Consider the following 23,600-nt stretch of genomic DNA (forward strand, 5'->3'; position numbering starts at 1 on the left):
TTAGGTCAAGGCTTTACCGAAGTTTAATACAACGAAACCGTCGGTTCTATTATAACCCTCTTGAACCGCTACTGTGCATTTAAGTGACTTTAGGCGCTTATTAAATCAGATAAAAATGCAACAACAAAAAAAAAAAATAACGCTTAGCACCCTACTATTTATAAACATAATTTTGTAAGTGTTAGTGACGAATCATCAGTTATTATGGTTGGATGCAGTCGCATACCCCATCCGTGTTGATGTGACACTTAACAGCGCACATAACGACGAATACGAATTGCAATTGTGTTAGTGAGTTAAAATTCTTTTTTATCTAAATTGTTCTTGATGCCAGGGCAGAAGAGAAATTTCAGTGAAGACATACACACTCATACATATACAAAGCACTGTAATGATGCTTAAATGGTTTAGAAGGCGCTTTTGGAAATCTCAGTTCGCGTAAAAATTGTGAAAAGAGCAGACAAACGCGGATTGGCGCGCTTAATGCGGGATGCGCTTAGCGAAACTTTCAAAAATAAAAAAGGTATAATAAATATGTAATCCAATTCTACAATCACAACAAACACAAAACGTAAATTTCTTTAAAAACGGGAACCACTCGTGGAAAACCTACACGCAATCGCCTGGCGCACAATTACGGATTCAGTGACATAAATTCTTCGTAGTGCAAACGGTAATTCTGGCCTACCAAAATGACCGACATAGATGATATTATCGCGAAGTTGCAGCGCTTCACTTGGCCTGATTATGGCGTTTTCATAGCTATGTTTGTGATCTGCATAATGATTGGCATCTACTTTGGATTCATGCATCGCAGCCTCTCGGAGTCCGACTATTTAATGGGTGGACGTAATATGCTTATACTACCCATTGCCCTTTCGCTGGTGGCGAGTTTTATTTCTGGCATCACTTTATTGGGATTGCCGACGGAAGTCTACTCCTATGGCATACAGTATTTATATGTCTCACTGGGAGTAATGGCTATGGGAGTGGTTATGGGAGTATTTTATCTACCCGTATTTCACGAGTTGAACATCACATCGACGTATGAGGTAAGTGTTTAAGTTGGTTGATGCTTATAATAAAAATATACTACTTTTGTTAATCGCAAAACGATCGTATGTACGTCCGAGGGTTGCTGCTTGAGTTTTGCTATAGCCGAATATGTTGGTGCGTTACTACCATTCGGTAGGGCTCAAAGCCCACTTAGTGCACGAATTGCTAAACTGATAGAAATTGTTTTTTCTAAGAACGGTCACCGCTCGGCTGGCAATGGCAAGCCTCCGAATGTATTTCTACCATGAAGCTCGAAGCTCATTTGTGGAACAACATCCACTATGATTTCTTTTACTGGTCGGTCGCAAAAATTATAAAAATGCGTTGCGTAAATTATGAAAAAAAAAATTTAGTTCATACTACAGCAAAAACCATATAAAAACAACCAAAAAACCATATACATTTTAGAACTTTGTACAATTTTTTTCAAAATTCTATCAAGGCTCTGAACTTTTTAACCAGAGTTTTTAGAATTTTTCAATTCCCGCTGAATTTTGGGAATTTTTTTTCTTGACGGTACTAGGCTTTTCCCTCCATATAAAAAAATTCGACCATCTACGTGGTATAGAAAAAATGCTGATATCTCAGCGAAAAACATTTAGCAAATTAAGAAAAATTCTGGTTGCAGTATGAACTATATTAAAAAAAAAAAAAAAAATGGAGGTTTGGTTATAATTTTGCAACGGGGTATACAGGAAAAAATCTAAGGGGCACGAATTAATGGTGGTTAGGGCAAGTATAAGTAAAAATAAATATTTATAAACGAAAATTGCGTTACAAAAATATTGACCATGAAAATCAATACACTTCCGCATGTGTATGAACCCATGGATGATAGATTTACCAAGTTTGCTCTTTAACTATGGTGAAAAAAAATATTGTGTGGAGAACTTCAGCTGCTACGTCACTTGGGAGATTCAATCGATTTCTGGACTATCATTTCAGATAGCAACGAAGCAGGATAAGCGAAAACTGTGTTAATTTTTTTCGTATACCACTAACACAATAGTATACCATTTCCCATGCATTCACATCTTCGACCAATCAGTCGTTGTTCTGACGGAAACGAAGTGCCATTTGTTGATTTCAGTTTTTTTGTAAACATATCCCCTGTTACGTCAGCACATCTGCTGATTCTGTCAAATTCGCTCAGAGCCGATTAACGATCTGATATTGGCCACACCATAAACATCTTTTCACAATGGTACATATAAACCGTTTTTCGAAGCAATTTTCCGCTCCGATTGAGAAAATTCTAAAACAAATGACTTTAGGGCATCAAAGGCTTCAAAAAACGTTGACTTATTTGGTTTTTGAAGACGAAGAAGTAATTCAGTCAACGATTTGTTGAATGCTGAAGACCCGCTTCGTACCATAGTTCTGATAAAATGTTACCATATTCACATTTTACGATTAGACTTAATTTTGATCGTAAGTGGAACGGGATAGTATAAATGCAAGAATGATAGAAACAAGATTGCGCCCATCAGAGAGTGCGTGACGTCATATTAACTGAGTTGTGCAGTGTTACCAACCGTTTGCTCTTCGCAAAAAATTTAGTGCTTTTTTATACCCAAAATGCGAAAATTTTTAAGTTTGGTGTTTGTTTCTGTTTGTTTTTAATTTAAAACTACCGAAACTGTAAGTTAAAAAAAAAGTATGTTATTAAATAAAAGAAGCTTAAAAAAGGTCACTCTGAAAAGATTTTAGTGCTAATGAAAATTTGTGGATTCTTATAAAAGAGAGATTTGACCGCTGGAAGGAGAAGAACATCAACAATAACTACAATCGCGAACAATGTGACCAGATGTTAAAAAAAGTAAAGCTAAATAAAACTTAGTGAATTATTGAACTAATTTAAAGAAAAATGTATATTTTACAAAATTATAAACATTACGTTTTAATTAGCACAGGCTAGAAAAATGTCATGAAGAAAGAACTAAAACTCCGAGACTAAATAACAACAAAAAAATGCTAAATCAAGTTAAGAAAATGGTAAACTGGCCATACTGGTCATCAAATGAGCTAATTCGCAGAATTTGTCATTGTTAAATTCACTGAGAGCAAAATATCGGTACCGCGATAGGCGCCATCTCATTTCTCTTTCCATCATGGTATAAACGCACGATGCAATGATAAAAGGTTTGCTCAGTAAGCAGCTTTCTCGCTCTCTCTTGACAAATCGGATCCCTTAGTAAGACACTGGGTTGCTAGCTCTAGAAATTTTGAGTAAAAGTGGAAGAAAAGTAAAATTTGTAGAAAACCCATTTCATTTTTAAAATGGTCTGCTTACTAGCAACAACTCGCTAAAGAGTGCTCATCAGTATGTTCAGGACTATGGTAGTATGACATGGAATACATACCGCTTAAGTCAGGACATGATAGAGTAATTGTCGCCATCCGAGATCGATGAGTGGTGAATTTACAAAGCTTTATATCTTATGATGTGGTGGTTTAGACGGAATTCATGTTTTGCAAAGAGCTATCATTTCCCAAAGAGTTACATTGCATTCCTCATTATAAAAAAGTTGGAATTTACGGGAATTATTTTTAATGAGCTCACCTTCCCATGGAGGGATGAAGTGTCCAGAGGAGGCTTAGCAAAGCACAGTACCAGCATGAAAAAGCTTCTCATAAAAAACCATTTAGCGATCAGTTTTCAATTTAAAAATTAATTCACAAAATAAAATCTTGAATTAAGTGCAATAATTTCTAGTTTTAATAATAGACTTGGCAATTTCCGCTAATAAATTCTATTTGTACCATTATTTACCATCAAATATTAATTAAAATTAATTTTTAATATCGTTCGCAGTTTGTTTCCATTTAAGTAAGAAAATACTTTTTTGCTACCATTTTTACCTAAAGGGATTTAATATTTTCCACCTTATTCGTCTTCTTAAATGCAATTTTTTGTAAGGAATAATAATAATTGAATCATGAATATTTGAATCATAAATATTTTATCAGATAGAGAGCGGAATGAGAGCGAACCGTGATTGACACTATGGTGTGAAGCGGCTATAAAAATTTACTTGTTTGGGCCGAAGTGTGAGAACTTGCATTGTCGTGTGGAGAAGGATTCGTCTTCTACTAATGGCACAGTGGCGATATGTTTAATAATCGCCTTGAAAGGCCCGTAGCCGAATGGGTTGGTGCGTGATTATCGGAATTCACAGAGAGAACGTTGGTTCGAATCTCGATGAAAAACCAAAATTAAGAACAACATTTTTCTGATAGCGGTCGCCCCTCGGCAGGCAATGGCAAACCTCCGAGTGTATTTCTGCCATGAAAAAGCTCCTCATAAAATATCTGCCGCTCGGAGTCGGCTTGAACGGTCCCTCCATTTGTGTTATAACATCAAGACGCACACCACAAATAGGAGGAGGAGCTCGGCCAAACACCCAAGAAGGGTGTACGCGCCAATTATATACATATATTCCCTTGCACTAATCGATTAGAGCCTTTTTTGAGTGACTCTCAAATTATGCGGTTTACGGCATGACCAGTGCCCAAGGAAGTCAAGCCCAAGCAACGGTGTATGATACGATCTAATTGAATTGTTTTTATTACGATGAGTGTTTCAAGTGCCTATAAAGATCACTTTATAAAAAATATATCGTACCATTTAAAATGTCACAATTTACGTTCGAAATGTCAGATTTCTTATTCCCAAACTGGTGTTACCATGTCTCAAAACTAAAGTAGCTACCTTCGTATGTACATATATTCATATGTATCAACATGTGCAAGTGAAATGCAGCATTCGCACAAAGATAAATCCAATTCAATTAGATTAGTTAATGCACAAGATTCAACAATTGTGTCTACCCATACATACCCATACATATATATGTATGTACACTATTACGTAAGTGAGCACGTCATAGTAAATAGTAAAATGTTTAAAAATACCCACTACCAAATGCTTGCATACTTATATATATACATATATGTATGTATGTATGCATGTGTATGCACGCATTTAAGTTGATGCGATTGTTAATTGAGCTTTCATCGGTTTATGAATGAAGATCTCAGCAACATGTTTATTCACGTATAGCAGCGAGTCTATTTAATGAGCGGAGAGTAGCACGTGAGCACTTTTTCTCGCATGCGATAAATAAATTCTTAAGGGAAAGTATTTGCACTATCCTAATTTAGAAGAGGCAAAATTATTTGTTTAATAAATAAACGCACACAAAATCAATGAAGTAGTTTTGCTTTACAAATTTATTTTCACTTTCATTTTGCAGCATAAATATAAATAAATGAAATAAAGTAAATAAAAATATAAATTTTGAATTTGAAAGAAAAAAAATAAAAATATAAATTTTTAATTTGAAATAAAATAAATAAAAATATAAATTTTGATTTTTATGCCTAAAATTTAAAGAATTGTGACTGCTTGGCTCTATAGATATCAATTGTGTTCAAGGCGAATATATTAAATGTGTTATCGGTAAATCAGCTGATTTATTTATTTTTTTCGCCGTGTCCATGTGGCTGTCAGCCCAAAGTGAAACAAGGCGAATTCAGTTTTTGTTATCTACTTGGCCAATACTTTTCTTTGACAATCAAACGTACAAAATATTGTTGTTAGTCTAGTGCCACCACCTTTAATGAATGCGCCTTGATTGTGTTCAATAACACAAAAATTTGTAATAAGTTATTCTCTTATACTCAAAAATTTAATGGTCAAAGTTAAAAGCATATCATTGAATTTTTTATAAACACATTTTTGAACAAAAATGGCTGCAAATTGTATATTTTCTTGAATCTAGTCATTTGCGCGCTTATGCTTGTTGTCTGGCTTGCTCCGGTTTTTCAATTTGCAGTTTGTAGTCAGTAACGAATAATGGTAAATTTGTCAGCAAAAAACGTCAATATATAGAAAATATTTATGGTCATTTTTTTGGACACATTAGTAAATAAATTAATGATAACAAAATCGCCTTCCATGGTGAAAATAATTGAGAAGATGTGGTCAGAAACAGCTGATTGGCTGACGTATGGCCCTGGCCATGACAGCGGTGAAATGAGTTGGCAGCCGAAGTTACTCTCACAATTTTGTTTTTCACCATAGCTCATTGGGAAAACCTGATAATCTATCCAAGGATGATAGATTTATCAGGTTTGCCTTTAACTATGGTGAAAAAGCAAATTGTGAGGGAACTTAGGCTGTCACGTCACTTGAGGAATCGGTACACGAGTTCTGCAAAAGGATGGTAGATACCAGATTTGCTTGATGGGTATGATGAAAACAAATTTTTTTGAGGGGAGCTACGGCATATCTGTCAAATTCGCTCAGACGCGAATAACGGTCTGCAAGGTAGTACACCTCTAAAAATCTTTTTACCATGAGCTTTGCACATTTATTTCACATGTACTCACACACTCGCCCAATCAGTCGTTGTTCAGATGGCGACGAAGTGACATTGTGTTGATTTTTTTTTATATATCACAAACACAATCTCAATTTTTTTTATAAACACATCCCAAGTGACGTCAACCCATCAGCTGGTTCTGTCGAACTCGCTCAGGGCCGAATAAAGGTTTGTTAAACGACACACACCTTCAAAAATCTTTTCCTCATAAGCCATCAATCCTAACGAAGAGTGTACTCATAAATTTGCTTATATACTCATTTTTTTGTTGTAAATTTTTTATTTCTGACTATTAACTGCAAGTTTCTTACCGGCGCAAAGGCAAAAGTGCACAAAATACCAAACTCCACAGCAAATAAATTTGTTTGTTTTCGTAAGTAACAAATATTGCCGGCTTAAACTTCTCCAGCACAAAATGAACGTCACTCTTTGCTATCTAATTTTTTGTCTGAGGGATAATTTTTGTGCGTTAACTAATATGGACTCATACTAGATAGGAAACTTACATGGAAACCTAGAATATGAAACTGCTGAGCAAGGTCCAAAAACCGCATTTTTAGGCATCACCGACGCTTTTAGGACCATCTCTAACAAAGCGTTCGAAGTGCTAGTCAACTTACCTTCTATAAATCTGGAAGGATTTCGACTTAATAGTATGGCGCTATGGAAGACCCGGCGGTTCGGTCACGCTTCTGTACTGCATACTATGAGTAACGAAGAAATCGACTACTCTTTCCTTAAACTCACCTTCAATAGGCTGTTCAAGGCTAACACCCCGTCAAGAAGAGAGTGACAAGCTAGAAAATAAAGTAGGCTATCAAGTTTTTTCAAAGAATTAGGATTAGAGTTATCGGTCCGCCTTCCGGACTACTGTAGCGTATATCAGGCAGAAGTCTTAGCCATAAATGAGGTAACTGTGTACCTTAACACACACGCCGTAACCAGAACTACTATAAATATCTTCTCGGATAGCCAAGCGGTCATTAATTCAATGAATTCGGCTATACTAAGATCCAAGGTTGCTCAAGAATGCCAGGCAGCTTTAAAAGATATTACCACTGTCTTCAAGGTCAGTCTTATATGGGTTCCGGGACATAGAGATATTGAAGGAAATTGGAGGGCCGCTCAGCTAGCCATAAAGGTACCAATTTTCCACTTCTTGAAAACAGACGCAAATTAAGAATAAAAGATAGTATTCTTCAGGAGGCCAATAGGTCATGGAGAGAGGAAAATATGCGTGTTATAACCAAGCTAATTTGGTCGCTAATAGATAGGAGAATATCAGGAGGGTTGCTTAAGCTTTCAAGAGAGAACATCTCGAAGGTCTTGGCTTGTGCCACCGGTTCTTCTAAGTTACGAATATTTTCGCATGAATATTGCAGAAGTTGTAGAGACGAGGAAGAACTAGTACACACTTCCTTTGTAATTGTCCAGCCTAAGCTAGGAGTAGAGCGAGGTTTTTGGGAAAATACCATTATGGAACTATCCGCTATTGGGATGCAACCTATCCTACGCTTCATAAGAGAGTCTAATTGGCTCCATGGACACTAACAGTAAGCTCCCCGTGTTACACAGTCGTTGGTAGGTAGGTGAAATGGTTGAAGTCCCAGTCTGGCACTCCTCAAGTAGTACGGAAGCGCCGTTTTGATACCATTATGAGACCTCCAACAGGCAGAAATCTACAGCCAGGCAGAGCTGCTGATATAATGGAGAATATTTATGGGACTTAGGTTGGCGCACTGCCCCAGGCTGTCGAAGAAAGGAGCACCCAGTGACCTTAGTCGTCTAGCTCCCAAGCCCGGACATATACAGAGAAAGTGCTCTACAGTCTCCTGCTCTGAAAAGTCCCCACAACTTCTGCAATGGGGGTTAAATGGTAACATTGTTTTTACGCGTGTGTGGCGATTGTCCAGTGACCGGTAAACACAGCTACGAGTTTGGAAATTGAATGACGAGGAATCCAAAAGACTTTCTGAGTCCTTCGTATATTGTACTGGGGCCAAAGGGTTTTCGAAATAGCACATGAAGAAATGGAGCTCCACCTTTTCTGCGCTTTCCTGAGAAATAATTTGTGTAGTTCAGCTTTAACAACTGACAGGGGGATGTCGATGACCGGGTAGAAGATCTCTGAGGCCCCTTCCTGGCAAGCTCATCAGCAATTTCATTTCCCTCTATGTTCCTATTTTTTGGAATCCAGATCAGAGAAATGTTACCTGTACACCCAAAATATTTGATCTCCTCCATACAGGAGTTTACTAATTTCGTTCTACACTATGGCATCGTAAGAGCCTTGATGTCGGCTTGACTGTCGGAGAAAATGTTAATATCTCCCTCGCTCCCGCGTTCCCTAAGAATTTTCGGTGCAGATTTTCACCTCGAACCAATTCTGCGTATTTGGAAAGATTGCCCTAGCACAACCCTCTAACTCTAGATTGCGGATAGAGAGAAATACGATGTTAACTGCCAGAAAATGCCACCATGTCCCTTGAGAGATCGCTTCCGGAAGCCAACCTCCTTTAACCTGATTGCACTTTGAGCTGCAAACCGACATTCAGGGCAGCACTGGGACAAGTTTTACATGCTCCGGTGATGCCAATGCATGCAGTTCACAGTGTTACCACAACAGACAACCTAAATGGTCTAAGTGGGCTTGGCTTTTCTAAGCCGACTGCCACAAAGACCTAACCTAACCTAACAAACATGAACTTGCAAAATTTAGGAATAACTATTACAATTTTTGTGGTACCGAACACAAGGTTGTTTAGAAAAGTTTCCTAAGTTTCAGTATACCCGAACAGGATGGTCAAACATATCAGCTTACTTGAATGGTTTGACAGATATATCAGATAACGAAAGTTATATATAACTAAAAAAACACCCGTTATATTTATGTACATATATTGACAACTTTAATGGTAGCAAATGCTTAGTTTTGTTTGACCTCTCTTTCATTTCCCAGTATCTAGAAAGCCGTTTCGATCGTCGTCTACGCATGTATGGGTCCGTGATGTTCGCTGTTATGAATGTAAGCAATGAAATTTATTAATCTGTCATTACTAAGCGTAAGAATTTCACATTAATCAAAAAAATTTGTTTTATTTTCACAGGTCGCATATCTACCTATCGTAATTTATGTGCCCGCATTGGCCTTCAATCAAGTGACCGGAGTTTCCGTGCATACCATCACACCGATTGTCTGCATAGTTTGCATCTTCTACACCAGTTTGGTGAGCGATCCAACAAAATGTTATAAATTGAATTACTCACTTAAAGTTGAATACCAATTCGTTTTGCTTAGGGTGGCATCAGAGCCGTCGTGTGGACGGATGTGGTACAGACAGTATCAATGGTGGGCGCTCTAATACTGGTAGCCATCAAGGGTACCCATGACATAGGTGGAGCGGGTGTGGTACTACAGAACGCTTGGGACACAGATCGCATTGAAGGACCCGAGTACGTTCGTATATATTATATTAAAGCACTTGAGTTTTTTTTATTTTCAACCTTAAACCACATTTTCTCACCCCCCAGCTTGAGTATAAATCCAACAGTGCGGCATACGCTATGGTCCCAGTTGATCGGCGGCGTATTCTACTGGACCCAGACCAATGCAGTTTCCCAGAATATGATTCAGCGTTATCTCGCATTGCCCACCTTGCGCGCCGCGCGCACAGCTTTATTAATCTTTTGCCTTGGTGTATTGGTTATGATGGCGCTTTGTGGCTACAATGGTTTGCTAATTTATGCCACATACAAAAACTGCGATCCGCTCATCACAAAGGTGCGAAATTACTTGAACACATTTTTGCCTTAATTGCTTTATCAAGAATAATTGTAAATGTTCATTTCTGCAGCTGGCGAAAGCACGCGATCAACTGCTGCCACTCTTCGTAATGGACACATTAGGTGATTATCCTGGGCTCACTGGCCTCTTCATCGCGGGAGTTTTTAGCGCCGCCTTGAGTTCGCTTTCCACTTGCTTGAATTCGATGTCGGCCGTGGTGCTGGAAGACTTTGTGAAGCCTTTTGTGAAACGTCCGCTGACTGAGTCGGCCATCAATTGGATCATGAAATCGGTTGTGGTGGGAATGGGTGCAATGTGCGTTTGTCTGGTCTATGTAGTTGAGCACATGGGAACTGTGTTGCAGTTGACCATGAGTCTAGAGGCTATTACCAATGGGCCACTATTTGGCATATTCAGTATTGGCATTTTCATGCCTTGGATAAGTGGCAATGTAAGTAATAATGTGAAATATTTTTTATGTACTAGGTGTGACTATTTCATAACTAGGCTGACACTGTACACACTTCATTTTGATTTCATGTAGATATATATTTTTAGAACCACCTTCAATACATACCTCTCTCTTTACTTACAAAACTCCATGCGCTTCTTCCATTTATCGTCACAACAAAGTATTTCTCTGCCAGTTAGGAAACCGAAGTCGCGAATGGTTTAACATAGAAATGCAGTTCCTGGGTAGAAAACGTATTTTTGCAATGCGAAATGAGTCGTCTCATTCTTTTGCTATATTCTTACCACTACAACGAATGCTGAAGGAAATGAAAATAATTAAAAAGCTTAAATTAAAATAAATCCGCCTGTTTTCGATCTAACAACCAACGAAATCCCAAAGCAATTTCTTCAAAATATTATAGTAAAATAATAAAACTTACAGTCTGTGTCAGCAGAAAAAAACCCGTTTTTTCTCGTAAATTCAAGATATATTTCGTTCTGCTTTTTGCTGCGTAATAGTCCCAATCAAGGGCTACGATGCCAGTGCTAACTCAGGTTAGTGTCGTTCGAAACTTTCCCGAAAACGCAACCACACAAAAATGAGTAAGAAGTACGCGAAGTGTTTTGAGGCTGTATTTTTATGCACGCATTTGAAAGGGTTGAAATTGTCTTTCGCCGCTGCTGCAAAAGTGATAAAAAACCAAAAAGGTGGTTGTGATGTGGAATCAGCGGTATAAAGTGTACAAAAATGTTGATTACTTTCCCGAATGCGGTTTGAAGCGAGTGACGACAAAAAAGCAGGAGTAAGTGTTCGTCCAACTTTTTAAGCGGGACCCTTCTTTGTGGCTACGCCAAGCACGATCAGTTCTTTCTATAATAGATATGAGTATCAACACCATCGAACGACAACTGAACATATCCTACCGTCCCACTTCGTCAAAACCTTTACTCTCAGAAAAACTCATCGAAAAACAGCAAAATAAGAAAATGGTGTCACAGTAATGGTTTGGCCTTCCCGGTCTCCAGACGCAAACCCCATTGAAAATGTGCGGGGGACTATGAAAACGCATCTTGCCGGAAGGCCAGTCCGCGATTTAAAGCAACTCGTGCGTCAAGTTCGCGTAATCTAGTCCTCTTTGTCGACGAGCTACGCAGAAAAGCTTCAAAGCAAGGGGAAAGATGTCAGGCTATACTCGACAACGATAGAGACTACACTGCTTATTGAGTAATTACAACTCGTAGCTTTTTACATACTTTTATGTAAAAAAAATTTAAATATATATCTTTTATTCCTCATGAATAATCGCGGTTCCTTTTTTCTGACACAAACAGTATAAATGCCACTTTCAAACCAAAATACATTCCCATCTACTGGAAAACAGCTGAGTTGATCATTTTTAACAACCCAGGAAAACCAGCACTCGAAGTAACTTCATACCGATGTACGATGCAACATCAAAATTAATGGAAAAATTACTTGCCAATAGTCACAACACGTTATTGTTCAGGTCCACGGATTAACTCGAGTTTTTGAAAAAGCTTTTGGAAAAAACAGTCTTCCATGACGAATTAAATATTCACGGTTTGACTTGTCAGTCGAAACTCCAAATTGAGTCTAACTTTATTTGATTATACAATTCTTAAACTAAGCTAAGCTGCTGTTGGTTGCTGTCGCTTTGTTATTCCACAGAATTTGATATTTAAGTCAGTGTCAGCAGTTTCGGTAGGAAAGCGGATGCATTCCTTAACTTGACGTGTCCAAAGCCTTCGAAAAAGTATACTACGGTGGTCTTTTCAATAAGATTAACGCAATATCACAACCTCTTAGACCAAAGTTGTCAGATCGATTTTTTCGAATCAAATGCACCGAATTCAAAGAAACTAAAGCTGGCGTTCCACAGGGTAATGTATTGGGGCTCATCGTTTACCTCTTTTTTACTTGAGTCTTACCCATCAATCAGAAATGCACCAAAGGCACATTTGCAGACGACACGGCCATTTTGTCGGTTGGTAAAACACAGTTCACCTCAACAATATTTCTGAATGGACAACAAGATGGGGCATAAACTTAAAAACAAAATCGGTACATATCGACTTTACCTACAACAAAATCATACACCTTTCTTTGTACATAAACGGAGTACGAGTCCCACATCATAACACCGCTAAATATCTGCGGTAGTAAAAAGTGAACCCGACTGCAGCACAATGGACTTAATGTTGTCTGAGTGCTGCACTTAACAAGTCCAGACAAAAAAACTAAATGGAACGAAGATGTTAAACAGAAAAAAAGAGTTGAAAATGAAATACCGAAATATGATCTGACTTATGGGCAAGCGATTTGTTTTATCCACATACAATGAAGTACTGCTATACAACCAGAGGGGAGCACATCATTCAATATTCAAGATGAGCAAATGGGGATGGTTACGCGAATACATAGCTTCTCCCTCCCAAATGTTAACCTCTCCTTCACGTGGCATCCCCTGTTTAAAACGAACGAGGTCTTGGTAACCGAGTAAAGGCGGGATAACCTTTCCACAAGCGACTGGGAAAATCCTACGCCATGCCAGCATCAGATATAGCAGACCAATCCCCTACTCACCTTAAAATAACGGATTACAGAAACCAACATAAACAAAGAAACTAACTAATAACAATACCAAAAAACTGATGACCACCTTCAGCTTGAAAAACGGGATCACGAATAGGATCATGGAACGTGCGCTCCCCACTAGAGCCAGGTAAACTGTCGCAAATATGTAAAGAGTTTCAGCGTTATCAACTCTTAGTGCTTGGACTGTGCGAAATCAGATGGTCAGACTTGGGTGAACTCATAATTACAACTGGAGAAAAACTCCTGTTCACACGCAGGCAACCACACCAGCCAAAGAAGAGAGAGTGGGACCGGATTTCTTCTCTCCAAGTCAGCAGCTCTTAGTTCGCGCGTAGTAGCGATCTCGAACGTGATCTTGGTATTGAGCCAGTTGCTGCGGTAATCCAAAAATATGCCATATCGCACATGAAGAGGCACGCTCAGCATTTTAATAGCGAAGTTTTTGCTCTCACCGATCCGAATGAGTGGAAAGAAAGACTGAAGCGAAGATTGATTAAAAAAAAAAATGTCATCACTACCAGCGAAAACAAAAAACAGTTCCAATTCAAATTAAGTCTATGGATATGCTGATTTGCTTACCATATAAAAGCGAGAGGTACTGGATTCGCAAGAGAACGCTTCTCGGTAAAGAACTGGCGACCACTGGCGTTTGACGCATGCGTATTTCTTCACAAGCAGATTATGTAATAGTCACACATCATATTTACGCAAATCTGTATTTAATTATTGGCTAAATAACTAATTCATATTTAATAATTCCTTTCGCAGAGCGCTTTGACTGGTGGCATTGTGGGCGTTATTGCCATGTCATGGATTAGCTTGAAGGCGCAATGGGCTATAGCCTCCGGTGCTATTAAGTATCAGACAAAGCAGATCACTGTTGACCAGTGCGAATACCAATTCGATAGAACAGGCTTGCAACTGAGTAGCGCCAATTTGACGGAGCTGAATGCGGCAGCAGAGTAAATATTAAAAAGTAAAAGCCCTGCCATAAAAATATTAACTTTAATTATTTCTTTTTGAAGGGAAATATTTCCATTATATCGCATATCTTATATGTGGTTTACTTGCCTGGGTGCTTTGATCACAATTTTCATTGCTATTCTGTATTCGAGCATAGCGGGTGGCCACGATCCGAAGAAAGTGGACGCGACGCTTCTGACTCCCTGCATAAGAAAATATGTACAAACCGATGAGGATTACATGCATGCAAGCGTGAGTTGAATTTTTTTTGTTAAATAAGCTCAGCAATGAAAGGTGATGATTGGTGATTTTGTTTTTCAGCACCCTTTTAAGAACAACATTCCATTAAAGGCGAGACTACGTGTCGATGAGGTTGCTCTGTGAGGGCATTCAAGTTTTTGGCATAGCTATTAGAAGGCAATGTCTGATAAACAACCGAATAGTATTTAGTTTTATACAAAATGTTTCTTATTCATTAGCATACAAAACCGAATTTATGATTTAAAATAAAAAGTCAACTATTTTAAGTAAAAAAGGCCAACCAAAAAATTTTGTATGACTAATGAAAGCTGATTGTTATAAAATTTAATACATTTTTTGCAGTAAATGTGGATAGAGGCAATCGAAGAGTCAAGCGGCTTGATTACGATGAAATAACATAATTATAAAACTGATTTGAAGGATATTTTTCTCAACTAGCCTCTAACATAACAGCTCACTCACATTTTGTTCACTATGGCATGCCCCCTTAAGGGGTTACATACGCCCAGAATTAAAAAAAAATTATTTTGCTTTACAGATTATTATTCTTTATAGTTTTAGGCGTATTTCTGTGGAAGTCGATTGCAAAAATTCCCCATAGATACAAAGTTATGGTAACTGCCCAACGAGAGTTTGATGCGCACAGGTAGCTGTCTTTCGTGTGAGGCAGTCACCTTGAGCGAAATGCACTTGAAAGTTTAAATTCATTTTTCACGAAACTACTTTTTCGGGCACGGCCTGCATGATAACTCATATAGTTTTGATTATTTTTTTATCCGTTTTCTCTCTATAGATTGGATTTTGATATTTTTATTAAAAAATGTTTAGTTATTAAAGTGTGTCATTTGTGACGTAAAACGCATACTTTTTTTAAAATGCTGTAAATTGCAAAATTTTTCGAAAATCAAAAATCGGGCTTGACAGACTATAACTACAACTTTATTTACAAGATTCTTCTAACTTTTTACAGATCCATCAAAATTTCAAGGAGAAATAATGCAGGCTGTGGATCAACTTTTTTTTTATTGCATTTTGGCTTACGTGATTTTTTATATACTAATTTTTGTAAAGAAAAATTAAAATTTTTTTTTTATAAAGTTTAAGTACTAATAAACAATGTATACATTTTTTTTAATTTTTATTCTATTGTTATTCCTTTTAAAACAGTTTTTCTTTCAGCGCATTCTTGGCACTGCTGGACGTTTGTAACCCCTTAAGTAACCCTTTTCTTGATAAATAAAAATAAAAGGTTTGCTTTCTTATAGTTTATTTACGTCTGTCTTCTAAATTAACCCTTTTTTATATTCAAAAATAATACACACACATTTACACGTGAGAACACAAGAGGGTATTTCTGTTTTGTAATTTCTTTGGCTTTTATTTTTCAACAAATTTCGTTTGGAAATTTTGAAATTCTTGACGAGTTTCAGCTCATCACTTCGGTTTTCGTGAGAAACACGACACAATTGAGCAAGTCAATCGTATCAGCTGCAAAATAAAGAATGCTTTTGAACGACGGGAATAATGCTCCGCCATATTTTTGATGCAGCTCAAGTGCTCGACAGATATGGCACGAGGGATTTGTCTACAAAACCCAGCGCACATTGCCACAAAGCTCACACAAAATATTAGAATGTTATCTTACAAATCGGGTGTTTACGGTAAGATATATGATAAAAACTACCTAACTGATGAAATCGATATTAAAGCCGGCGTAACACAAGGCAGTGTACTGGGTCCGCTTTTATTGTAATATACACGGCTGACCTTCTGCAGTGCTGACGACACTGCAGTCCTTTGTCTCTCCGAGTGTCCAGTAAGAGCATCTGGTGTACTCAACAGTCATCTGAAATACATAGTAAAGTGGTTGGCATACTGGCGCATCAAGGTGAATGAGTTAGCATGTGACTTTTACGTTAAATAGAAGCGACGGCTCGAGAGTATATCTAAACTCCATACTCATACCTCATTCTAAAGAAGTTACATACCTCGGTGTTCGTATGGACAGGCGCCTGACATGCAAAGGCATATTGAGGCCAAAAGTGGACAGATGAAGCTGAAAAAGACATATTTTCATTGGCTAATCAGCCCGGGACGGCTTAGCCTTGATCACATAATCCTTCCAATACAATACAAGCCAATCTGGACGTATGCGTCACAACTGTGGGGGGTAATGCAAGTGCCAGCAATATTGCAATTATACAACGAAGTGGTACATAATCAATGAAAATATCCATGGAGACCTATGTGTTCCATTAGTGGCCGCAGAAATAGCAGTAATCCAAAAAAACTACTACAAAAGGCTAAGATGCTACCCAAATCCATTGGCTTGGTTGCTGTTGCATACCGTCAATTCGTCACGTCTCAGAAGAATTGACCTTTCAACCCTGTGACGCATATTTGAGACCCCCATAACCTCCTTAACCTTCTTCAAGAAGCTGTAGGTACTATAATTTAGGTTAAGAGTCGAAACCTTATTGTTAGTATTAAGATTAATTAATAGATTCAATAAATAATAATAACAGTATAAAAAAAGCGTTCGTTTTTTAGTTTGACAGCAAAATCGAATTGTTTTCATAACTCAAATAAAAATAGAAATATTAGAAATTTGTCCATAAATGCAGCATTTCGTGCCGACGTGGCAGTAATTTAAAGTTAAAAAAAGCACATTTTTACAGGACTCTCACAAAGAGAGAGTTTAATTTCAAGTGATTTATGTTTTGGTCCCTCAAAAGGTTAGTTGATTTGGGTGGTTGATGGTGGAAAAACTTCAGAAGGCATTCGACCGGTTATCGGCTCTCATCGAATTTGAAAGAATTAGCTGATTGGCTGACGTCCCGGTTACGTCTTGACAGCAGTTTGTTTACAAAAATACCGAGATTGTGTTGGTGATATACGAAAAGAATCAACCCGATCCCTCCTTATTTTACTTTGTCGCCGTCTGAATAGCGACTGATTAGACCAGTAGTCATACACTCGTGTGTGAAATGAGAGGAGATAATTCTGCTGCCAACTTCCATTTTCACCTGAAGGCCAAACTTGTTGATTTCGTTCTTAGATTTTTTTTTGTGCTATTCTTTAAATGTCGGGACAAAACTCCACAAATTGCCGGGGTAATACACTATTTTATTTTAACATCAAACTGTACTTGTCTAACATTACTTGCCTGTCTGTTATTATGGCAGCTCTTTTTTAATCTTATGAATCTTTAAAACGTCGGGTAGGCGCTTACGCCATATACGACTGTTGTCTCGTGACTGGTTCTTGGATTTGGCTACTAAATTTTGAAGTTATATTTGAGAGAAAGTAAAATGAAGTGAATTGAATTGAGATGATGGAAATAAGGAGCAGATAACTTTTGGAACAGGTATAATTCTTGATTAGAGCGAAAACCGTTTAAGCGATGTAGGTCGAGTTTAAAAAAAAGCGCCAGTCGTTTATTTCTCGCGCTAATCGGCGCCAATAATAGTTCACACCAAGTTCTTCTCCGCCTGATTTTTTTAACTCGAAGGAGGCTTAAAGGATCATAGACTACCAGGTTTGTTATTTAACTATGGTGGTCGTCCCGACGATAACATTCAATAGGAATTTTGCCATTTAAGGAAGTATAGAATAAGGGATTCTCTTTAAGGGGTTATATACCTTGTGGTCCGGTGAAATTAGCGAAAGTTGGGTTTTTTTTAAAGATATGTAGCAATAATTTTATTGTATAAAAGTTTTTATTATTGGATATTACAATGTTTAAAGAAAAAAAAGGCTTTGTTTGTGTAAAAATATTTAAAAATGGCGGAGTTATGGCGTTTTCCCCCAAGACCCTTTTTTTGGAAGAGGCTTGCGGTGGACGCGATTCAAGTCCACCAAGTCAACTGAAATCAAAAAATCGAAAAGATTTCATTAGTATAGGGTTATATCTTCTTAGTGAACGATCAATATATTAAATATTTTGATTTTTGTGAAAATAGGAACATGTTTTTAAAAAACTCCACTTCTACAGTCCTAAAATTGGCATTAAAAAATTCATATCTGCAAAATAAAAATTTATACATAAAAAGTTGATCGTTCACTAAGAGGCGACATCAATTACGAACAATTTAAAAAAAAAAATTATAAAAATCGGTTGAATACTTTTTTTGCAATCGCGTCCACCGCAAAAGCATTTTTGGAAAAACACGTTTTTGAGATAATCGCGTTTAAAGTTTCAAGCGCCGCATGAGGCCGTACGCTCAGGACGTGACGACGCACAATTTAAAACGCTGTAACTTTCGATCTATTGCTCAGATCTCTATGAAATTTTTGGAAAATGTTCTCAAGGGATTGTACTTTACGATAAAGAAATAAAATTTATTTTGATTTTTTTGAAAAACACAAGGTATATAACCCCTTAAGCAATTTCGACACTACAGTCTATACAGATGGCAGTAAAATGGACTGCGGAGTTGGAGCTGGTATATATTCTCACAGACTTAAAATTGAAAAATCTGTGTGTCTCCCTAATACCAGCAGTGTCTTCTAGGCGGAAGTACTGGCAATTGGGGAAGTTTGGAGGCTACTAATCACGGATTTCTCTTTTAAGGACAATATCGCTTTTCTTTCGGATAGCCAAGCTGCACTGGGTTCGGCTACAACAACCTCTAAAGTGGTGGAACAGAGTAGAAATAGCCTTACCACCTTGAGGGAAAGCCATAAAGTTGCCTTAATATGGGTCGCGGGGCATCGGAACATTGAAGGTAACGAAAAAGCAGATAAACTGGCAAGAGGGCGATCAGCCATGAATAACGATCTGGCAAAATCGGTATTTATAGCATTAGGTGTAGGCGAGAATAGAATTTCCCTTAAATACCCCCGAATCGCGGATTGTAGATGGAAAGGCCAAGCGAAATGAAAAATTAGCAGAACGTTATGGCCTACCTACAACCTCAAGCAATCCTTGACATTAATAAGCATAAAACGACAGAACGCCTGGATACTAACTGCAGTCATAACTGGCTTCTGGTCTATCGGAGAAGAAGCAGCCAAAATGGGTATCCCTCACAATACATACTGTTATATCATAGTTGTACCCAACCGGAGAAAAAGGAAACAATGTTCTAATTGGTTTGTGAGTGCCCTGCCCTGTGGAAGGACAGAATGTTAACCCTGGGCCAACCGCTGTTCGAGAGTCTCTGGCTTAGACGTCAACAACCTTATAAGGTTCTTAAACTGCACAGACTTGATACAGTCATGCTGTAAATAACCGTTAAGCACACTGGTAACGGTGATGTGGCCCAAAATGGTGCGGAAGCGCTAGTTGGATTCTGGAAGAATTCCCAGTTCAACCAACCAAACAACCAACCATGGTGATAAAGAAAATTGTGAGGGGAACTTCGGTTGACTCCTGCCTTGGGAAATTCGGCAGCCAAATTCTGCATGATTATTTTACATGTATTCACACGTAGTGTAATTGGTTGATTTTTTCGTATATCACCAACACAGTCTCAGTTTTTTTGTAAACACACCTCAAGTGACGTCAGCCCACCAGCTGATTCTGTCGAATTCGCTCAGAGCCGAATAACGGTCTGTTAAAGAGCTCAATTTTGAGATCTTTTCGCCATGGGAGGCTTTCCTTTTCATCTGCTATCACCTGCTGATACCGCTTAGAATACTTTCAGAACGCACCGGCATTAAAAGCCTTAAAAAGCAATTGGACAATAAGTGAATTTTTACAGACTGGTGGGGAAATGAAAACATTTAAAGAGGACTTTGAACGGCGCTTGGCTTCAGTTACTAAGCCTCATTTAATCGTAACTTTGTTGGTGGGATGAAAAACGCCTGTGAATTTGTATTCGTTCTTCACTTTAAACTGTGAATACATACAGCGCACGGCGGAATCCAAGGAATCAAAATTCCTAAATAATAATTGTGTATTATAAGGCAAGAAAAGCAAAATGTTAATTTCTTGTACATATCTACATATAAATTGGATATCTTCATGTAACCAACTCATCAAAACCATTGCAATTAAGTGAATTATCTGCTGTTAGGAAGAAACAAGTATTCAGTTAGTCAACTACTGGCTGCGCATAATTTGATTTCTATTAACCATTTTTCAAAAAGTTGCGCTCAATACAAACCGTCTGCCTGCCTGCTGGAAAGCGATTTGATGAGATGTGGGAGTTGACACTTAAGTCAGACATAATCTGCAACCTGCTGCCACTATAATGTGTTGCAACATGCATCAATGCCAGCAACACCAAAAGCTATTACCCGCCGAATTACAATTAAAGGTGTTTGAAATACAAAAACAAAAAAGCAAAAAATAACAGTGGCAATGACAACAGAATTGAGGCGATTGCATCGTCAACTCTTGTCTCGCCCTTAGCGTCTGTGGTGGCGTTAACGTCAATGACGTTTGACACTATTGTGACTTCAACACTGAGTTGCTTCTTGCACTTATAAATGTTGCGTCTGCTATTGTAAATTGTTTTGGCAGAAGATCGACGATGAAATGCATATACGTTATAATTAAGCGACTGACGTTTTACACTCGAAATTTTCATAATGATAGAGCAAACAAATCCATTTGCATACTCGAATGTGTCAATGTTTGAGCGTTGCCGCATCCATGAACACGCGAAGGCGGAGCGTGGTTAGAGTTGTTCGATATGCAGCTCGTGTATGTTAAAATTTTGTTGTATGCACAGTTTAACCAGGTCTTGATGACTCAAATCTACATACTATATTAATTCAAAATAATATAAATAAAACGCAAGACTTTGATTTTTCAGAATACTCAATTTTTCGAAGGGGGTTTCAAAACTACTAAAATAGTTTATGAGACTGGTGAAAATACGGCGGCCGTAGCTAAGTGAATTTGAGTCTGTCATAACGATGGTGGATCCGGCATTCCGGCTCCACTGATATTATTTATTAATTTATGTATTTGTTTATTTATTTATATTAAATCTACAGACTAAAAAAATATAGATAAATAACAGAATTAAAATTAAAAAAATTAAAACTCTCGAAGTGCCCGAAAAATCGGTGCGTTGTTTGCTACAAATTTAAAAAGGGTAATCATCTCGAACACTTCTTGTTCCACAAAGAAGTTTATCCCCTTAAGTAAACAACCAAGTAAACAATAATGAGGGTCGCCTTCATCCTTCTTTCACGCTTAAAAGTCTCAAACGACTGGTGGAATTGCGCGTACGTTAGAAGCCGCTGAGGGCTCACCCTCTGATTCCATTTCAGCATGCCTATCAAAGTGGAAAATCCTGCGAGACGGCTCTGCAAAGCCTTGTTTCTAGGGTAGAACTGGCCATTGACAGGAGGGACTACGCTATGGGCATCTTTTTAGACATAGAGCGGGCATTTGATAATGCCACTTTTGACAGTATGTGCAGCTCTGCTAGTAGACACGGCGTAGACCGAGTGCTAGTGAATTGGATTCGTTCAATACTGGTCCAAAGAATCTTCACCGTGTGAGCAGAGAGAGATCTGCTGGTGGCATCCAGGTATGCGTTGCTCTGGTGCATGGTGATCGATCCTCTGCTCACCACCTTAAACGATTCGGGAGTCTACGCACAAGCATATGCGGACGACGTTGCCTGTTTGGCCCTTCGCTTATGAACAACTGTACGAAAATGTAGAAAACTCTGGATATGATTGACACTTGGTGCTGTGCGAATGGGCTATCGGTAAAGCCTACGAAAACTGGTTTTGTCCTCTTCACCAGAAGCAGGAAGCTTGATGGACTCGTTCTGCCTACACTAAAAGTAGTCACAATCCAGCTATCCAAAGAAATGAAATATCTTGGAGTAACCCTCGATAGTAAACTTCTTTGGACGTTACACGTTGAAACAAAGACAACCAAAACACTGACAGCCTTCTGGCAGTGCAAAGGTGTTTTTGAGAAAACGTGGGGTCTTTTTTCTAGCGAGATTCTATGGAGCTGCAAAAGTGAAAGAAGAAAAGACCTATTATCACCTATGCATCAGTGGTCTAGATAAGTAGACCATCTCTCGTGTGAGCCAAGAGAACCTTATCAAAACTACAACACACTGTAGCCATCTGTTACACCGCAGCTTAGTCTGATTAGTCTACCACCACTTGAAAATTTAATTCAAGGAGAGGCCTTGAAGGGCATCTGCAGGCTAAAACGAAATGGGAATTGGTACGGCCCCTGTCCGGCATTGGACAACAGAGTAGACATGGACTTCGATCCAATGATCCTCCCCATGCCCCTTAACTCCATGCCATCAAGAGTCGTATTTGAAAAGAGATACAGTGTAGTGCTGCCAGAGGCTCAGTTGTGGTCAAACTCTGAAAATGAGCCCCCGGCAAACACTGTTCTCGCAACTTCACGGATGGCTTCAGGACTGAGCACCGTTCAGGCTCTGGTGCCAACGTGGAATCAAGCAGGACAAGACTACACTTCGCTCTAGGAATGCACGCAGCTGTGTTTCAAGCGGAGGTGTATGCTCTTCAAGAAGCGATGAACTTAGTTGTGGAAAACAGATGGAGATGCAGATCTGTATGTGGTGTCTGCAGTGACAGCAAAGCTGCGCTCATGGCCTTAGACAGCCCCTCAACCACTTCAAGGATAGTTGAGTACTGTAAATCCATGTTTAACTACGTCGGTATGCATAATACCCTGATGTTAACATGGGTCCCGGGGTTCTGGGTCAATTTCCTTGGCCCGGAGCTCGTTCTGCCACTCCCTTCTGCAGCCACAAGCGAGCTTGGTAGGTTGAGAGCGACCGCAGATGGACAAAACTGATGTTACCTCTCATGTCCGACCGTTTGTCTCAGTTCCTCCTATCACTAAGCAGAAGGGACTAAAGGCAGCTGGTTGGTCTGATGACGGGCCACTTTCTATCGGCAAAGCACATGGAAAAGTGAGCATTTCAGACAGAACAAAAGTGACGCAAACCACAAATAAGAGGAGGAGTTCGGGAAAATACTTAACAAAGATACTCATAAAAGAGCCAAATATTTGTTTGGGGGGAAAAAATCCTTATTTTTACATAAATGACTTAAAATTGATTTATGGTCGATCTTTAGCTTCTGGAACCACTACTAACATGCCGGTCAACTTTGATTA

The 23,600-nt window shown here is 38.5% G+C and overlaps 1 protein-coding gene across 1 annotated transcript; it reads left to right on the plus strand.

Moving 5' to 3' along the window:
• The first annotated feature begins 338 nt into the window (after nucleotides 1-338).
• Nucleotides 339-15,565, plus strand: LOC128856534 (sodium-coupled monocarboxylate transporter 1). Its single transcript, XM_054091841.1, has 9 exons — nucleotides 339-1,052; nucleotides 9,403-9,468; nucleotides 9,551-9,670; nucleotides 9,742-9,896; nucleotides 9,975-10,224; nucleotides 10,298-10,678; nucleotides 14,066-14,259; nucleotides 14,323-14,512; nucleotides 14,582-15,565. Exons 1-9 carry the CDS (start codon nucleotides 693-695, stop codon nucleotides 14,642-14,644), a joined length of 1,779 nt encoding a protein of 592 aa, XP_053947816.1. The 5' UTR covers nucleotides 339-692; the 3' UTR covers nucleotides 14,645-15,565.
• The last annotated feature ends 8,035 nt before the right edge of the window (nucleotides 15,566-23,600 follow it).

This window comes from Anastrepha ludens, chromosome 2 (genome assembly GCF_028408465.1).
Source record: "Anastrepha ludens isolate Willacy chromosome 2, idAnaLude1.1, whole genome shotgun sequence".
Lineage (NCBI taxonomy): Eukaryota > Metazoa > Arthropoda > Insecta > Diptera > Tephritidae > Anastrepha > Anastrepha ludens.

What these genes read in the sequence shown, in the direction of transcription:
- LOC128856534 (XM_054091841.1), top strand. Translation starts at nt 693, where the DNA reads ATGACCGACATAGATGATATTATCGCGAAGTTGCAGCGCTTCACTTGG. An exon ending in ACATCACATCGACGTATGAG is followed by an intron (nt 1,053 to 9,402) that starts GTAAGTGTTTAA and finishes TTCATTTCCCAG; the next exon opens with TATCTAGAAAGCCGTTTCGA. An exon ending in TGATGTTCGCTGTTATGAAT is followed by an intron (nt 9,469 to 9,550) that starts GTAAGCAATGAA and finishes TTATTTTCACAG; the next exon opens with GTCGCATATCTACCTATCGT.